This window comes from Miscanthus floridulus, chromosome 14, assembly GCF_019320115.1.
Source record: "Miscanthus floridulus cultivar M001 chromosome 14, ASM1932011v1, whole genome shotgun sequence".
Taxonomy (NCBI): Eukaryota; Viridiplantae; Streptophyta; class Magnoliopsida; order Poales; family Poaceae; genus Miscanthus; species Miscanthus floridulus.
In genome coordinates this window covers 2,546,359-2,551,147 of record NC_089593.1, presented here as the reverse complement: position 1 = coordinate 2,551,147, position 4,789 = coordinate 2,546,359, and the positions used below count along the sequence as shown (strand labels likewise).

Sequence of the window (4,789 nt, the reverse complement as noted above, 5' to 3'; positions counted from 1 at the left end):
TGCGGCCGCAGGCTGAACTTTCTGTTGTACTGTTTTGCTTCTCCTTTCTCTAATATACTCCTGCAAGGTAGAGCTCCTGCCATTTCTCAGTTAAAACAAAATCATACACACATTAGAAACAGCTAAAAAAAACCAATAAAAAATTTCACTGCCTTTTGAGGCCAAAGTACAGCACGATTAGCCCTCAAGGGCGACACTACGTTGATTTTCCCTTATGCCAATGCACCACGGTGAAGAATTTACCCCATGCAAGGTTTGGAAGGCATTCCCCTAAAAATGGTCTGGGGAAACAAACTGTTAGGAGTCAAGATAATAATAGTCAGCAAAAGAGCATATCAAAGAATGTTGAATTCCAAATTGCTGACTAGAATCATCAAATGGGGCTAGGCACAGTTATAAACAAATAATCACTATCGAAACATAAAAAATAAGTTTTACATTCTGCAAGAACTTGATAAGTCCACTCTGATTCTCTTACATTCAGAAAAACTTATCTTTAGGTAACTTGCATTTCCATGCCCGCATATATGAAATGTGAGTGTAAAGCCTTTCTTTTTAAGGCAACCACAATTGTATTTGTCGAAGTGTACATAGATTGCCATCGTATTCTGAATCTCTGAGTTGGAAAATAAAATACTGTATCCCAACGTCAGATATGGTCAAGCCTTCACATCAAACGACAAGCGTAGCATGCTCGAGGATACTCATGCTGCAGCTGGGGCCACTGCACAAAGAACTGGTCAGCTATCCGTAGCTTGTACAACAGCAAAGCACTCAATGACAGCTTCTTCACTCTTGCAATGCTTTCAATGTAGAAAATGGAGGACCATCCCAAACCAAGCACCTACAGAAAGACAGCAATCCTAAACTAGTTAGGTACTGGTAGAAAATTGGCATCAACTTGAAATTTGGGACGCGGAATTAGCAATCACAATATCCATTTATCCTCCAAGATCAAGGGCACAAGTCTCATACTGCATCAAGTAAGCAAGCATAGATGTAGGCTGTTCTTTTTAATAACTGAAGCTAGGCTGTGAGGGCTACCTTCAGAAGGAAAGCTGAGATGCATAGAGGAAAGCATGTCCCTGGACCATTGCAAAATATCTGAAGGAGTATCACAAACATTAGTATTTGAACTCATGCTGCAAATAGCCACCATAGCTTGAACTACGTACACACCACTTGTGGTCTGATTCTTATTACTAGCCACATAGCATGCAATGTGGCTAGCAATGTTGTTGCGATGGATGTAATATAAGACTGGCCTACTTCACGACTACGATATATCTGCATGAAATGAGTATTCTCGACAGTCTTCATTCCATCACTCTGAAAAGGAACTAAATATAATCACATTCCATATTTTAAATAGGGAAAATTGGCTATGTACCATCAAAAGATTACATGTTTGGCAATGTACCATTAAAAGATTGGTTTTTTGATATATACCATGAAAAGATCACAACGTTATAGATCGGTAGCATTTCTGTTAACTTTGCTAACGCCATCCGTTCTGTGTCTCTTTCTCTTTCCACTTCGGTCAAGCGACCAGTGGAGGTGAGGAGAAGCCGCGATGGCGCTCCGATGCGGCCGCACGAAGGCGTAGAAGCAGCATTGGGTCCGGAGCGCCCGGAGCCTCGCCGTCACCGCGGAGGAAGTGGCGGGCCGCGCGGGCAAAAGAGACGAGCGCAGCGAAGCAGCTCCCCGTGCGCACCAGCGAGGTCCTAGCACCCGTGGCCTTGGTCACGACGATAAAGTTCCGGGGGCGGCTCGCGCGCCATCGCCCACGCAGCCGCCTGCAAAGCTCGCGCGTCGCGCGGCCGCCGGGGAGCTCGTGCGTCTTCCTCGCCCCGCTCCGCGTCCGCCTACCCTGCCGAGGGAGAGCCCCGCTCCACGTCCACCCAGCACGCCGAGGAAGAGCCTCGTCGTGCACTCGTGCTCTACACGCTTGCGAACATCAGCCTGCTTTTTTGTTCTTCTTCCTCGTGAGCCCCGAGCTGAACCCAGCTGCGCCCCGCTGCACAGGACGCAGCGCGCTCACCATCATCATGGCTGGCATCTCGCTTCCCTTCGCGTTCGGCAGCGGCTTCCCGACCGTGTGGGACGGGGACGGGAGTCACGGGATGGCTGCCCCTGCCACAGCCGCAGGTGGTTGGAGCCAGAGCCGAAGCCGCCCGTCTCCACGCGCGGGTCGGGGTCCTTGGCGGCGCGAGTGTGCGGACGCAAACGCGAAAGACGCTAGGTGGGCATGCAGCGCGAGCATGGACAGACAAAGGAAGGCCCCCCATGGTGAAACACCGCTTGCCGCCAAGGTTGCCGTCAGCAGGAAGACCGCTGGATCCTTCTCGCCTCGCTCATGTTCCTCCCCGAGACCGGTCCTGCTGCCCCGCCGGCCTTAGCCTCCCGGGCTGGCAGTGGCGAGTGCTAGGCCAACCCGACGCCAGCCTTGCCTGCTGCGTGCCCGTGTTCTTCGTGGAAAGGCTTCGAAGAAGACGACTCGAGAACGGAGATACAACAGGACGTTAGCGAAGTTAACGGAAGTGGTAGAAACCAACAACTTTGTGACCTTTCGGTGATATACAACAAAGAAAGATCTTGACATCTTTTGATGGTAGATATCTAAACTTGACATCTTTTGATGGTACGCAGCCAATTTTCCCTTTTAAATAGCCTAGCAAGTTCCCAACATAACCATTGGTTCAATGGAACATAATAATTGTCCTCCACCTGAATAAGTGATTGTTCATAGACCTGTGCCTTTTGAAGACTCATGTTGTCAGTAAGTGCAGCCACATAGTATCTTGGTGCGAACCTATCTTTCTGAAGTGTTGTTACAATATTCATCATTTCTGCAGTATGCCCTCCTAACAACCAAAACACAAAATAATACATGTTTCATCAAGCTACATATCTTACAACTTAGACACTTGATAACTCAAGAAAAACTACCAAATGTTCTGGCAAGAGTGTGCACATGAGTCCTGCAAAATATTATAAATACTAGTGATATGCTATTTGATAGTGATCCAATGTGTTAAAATAGAATAGAATTTCTCAATGGGAAAAAGAAAAGCCAAGAGAAAACTAAAGCATAAATATACTTATCGCTAAGAGATACAAGTTTGTTTTGTAATTGTATATTGTAAAATGATAAGATCCTGACATTTTTCATACTGTTATTAAACAAGCCAATACATGCTAAATAGGGCGAGAATGAAGAAGACAAGATATTGCGACACTAGCAAATTGGCAACTAAGATAGCATTTGCACATGAGCAGAATAAACTGAAGGAAGTCAACCAAAGTGCAAAAAGATTATTAAAAAAATGCGCCCTTCTTAGAATAGATACCGGAGCTGAAAAATGTCTAGCAGAGGCTACAAAAAGGGAACTCCTAACTCAGTTCAGGGTCATCAGAGTTGCACAAGGAGCATGATCTTGTGTTGTATAAACATCATATATAAGCTGTCTTAGTTGACACATCTTTAGTTTGATCTGTTTTATGAACTTTGCACATGGCAACGAATATAGGAACCAAGTTTAAATTTAAACATGCACCAAGTTTGTATAAATTGCGACAATGCCCTCTAGAAAGCAGAATTGCTGTGGCACAAATGTTACGGTTGCCTGGGAGCAATAACTTTTCTGGATGAAACAAAATTTTGTCCCAAGAACTCTTCTGTGACAGTCTACCGTGATTAAGTCAGTGAAAAGCCAATTCCCATATACAGAGACCAAGAGTTGTGCTTTCATTACCGTAGAAAAAGATCAACTAGCATATGAAGTTGCAGTTACCAACAATTATTCAGTATTGCCACATGTTGGTACTACTTATGTATGCGCTTACACCTTTGAGTACTGTTTTATATACCAGGCAACCGCATTTAAAACTTGTCCATAAGGTATTTGACAGGCAAGACAAGACTGCAATACGTACTCACCGGAGCCAAGGACGATGAGACAACACAATCCGGTGGTGCGTGGCCTTGATGCTGGTTGGCCACTGTGCCACAGCACGTAGAAGAAGCGGACTGTGAGCACAGAGACGAGTACCGGAAGGGCATAGCAGGCAGCCACCACGGCGTTGAGATCCATCTGCATCAAAGTAGCAGAGCATGGAACAAGAAGTTTACACATCTATCTACAATATTTACTTCTTGTTTGGCCTGTGTCACCTAAACCAAAGCACGGTTATGTAAGGCACAAAGAATTCATGTCAACTTCAACACTTTCATCTAAATTTTAAACAGAAAAAGAGCAAAACCACATTCCATATTCAGTACAGATAACATGTTGGCAGCCATGGTACTCTAGTCCATTGCCATGGCCGATTGCTTAGATTCACAGAATCAAAGCTCAGAGGGGACAAATTCACCTTGCATAGTGTTTCTTGAATCTCAGCGCTCTTGAATGTTGCATCTGTTAGGACGAAGGTCCAGACATTGTCACAGACCCTGCAGGTGTGCAGATGTACAGCAACAAGGAAAGCCATCACAGATCTAGTCTGATAAGGTTTCAAATACCAAAATGAAAAGGAATACTAGGCCTTGTTTAGTTCCCTTCAAAGTTCCAAGTTTTTTCACTCTCTCTCCATCACATCAATTTTTGGACGCTTGCATGGAGCATTAAATGTAGGTAAAAAAAATAACTAATTGCACAGTTTAGTTGGAAATCACGAGATGAATCTTTTGAGCTTAGTTGGTCCACGATTGGACAATATTTACCAAATAAGACGAAAGTGCTACTATTCATCAGGTTGAAATTTTCTTCGATCTAAACAAGGCCCTACT

General features: G+C 44.8%; 1 protein-coding gene across 1 annotated transcript; it reads right to left on the bottom strand.

The window, feature by feature from the left end:
• Nucleotides 1-534: 534 nt before the first annotated feature.
• On the bottom strand, nt 535-4,100 carry LOC136505752 (uncharacterized). The gene is made up of 5 exons (XM_066500901.1): nt 3,941-4,100; nt 2,721-2,864; nt 1,180-1,328; nt 1,045-1,104; nt 535-844 (listed from the first exon to the last, which is right to left on the bottom strand). The coding sequence occupies exons 1-5, from the start codon at nt 4,098-4,100 to the stop codon at nt 668-670; spliced, it is 690 nt and encodes a 229-aa protein (XP_066356998.1). The 3' UTR covers nt 535-667.
• Nucleotides 4,101-4,789: the final 689 nt, after the last annotated feature.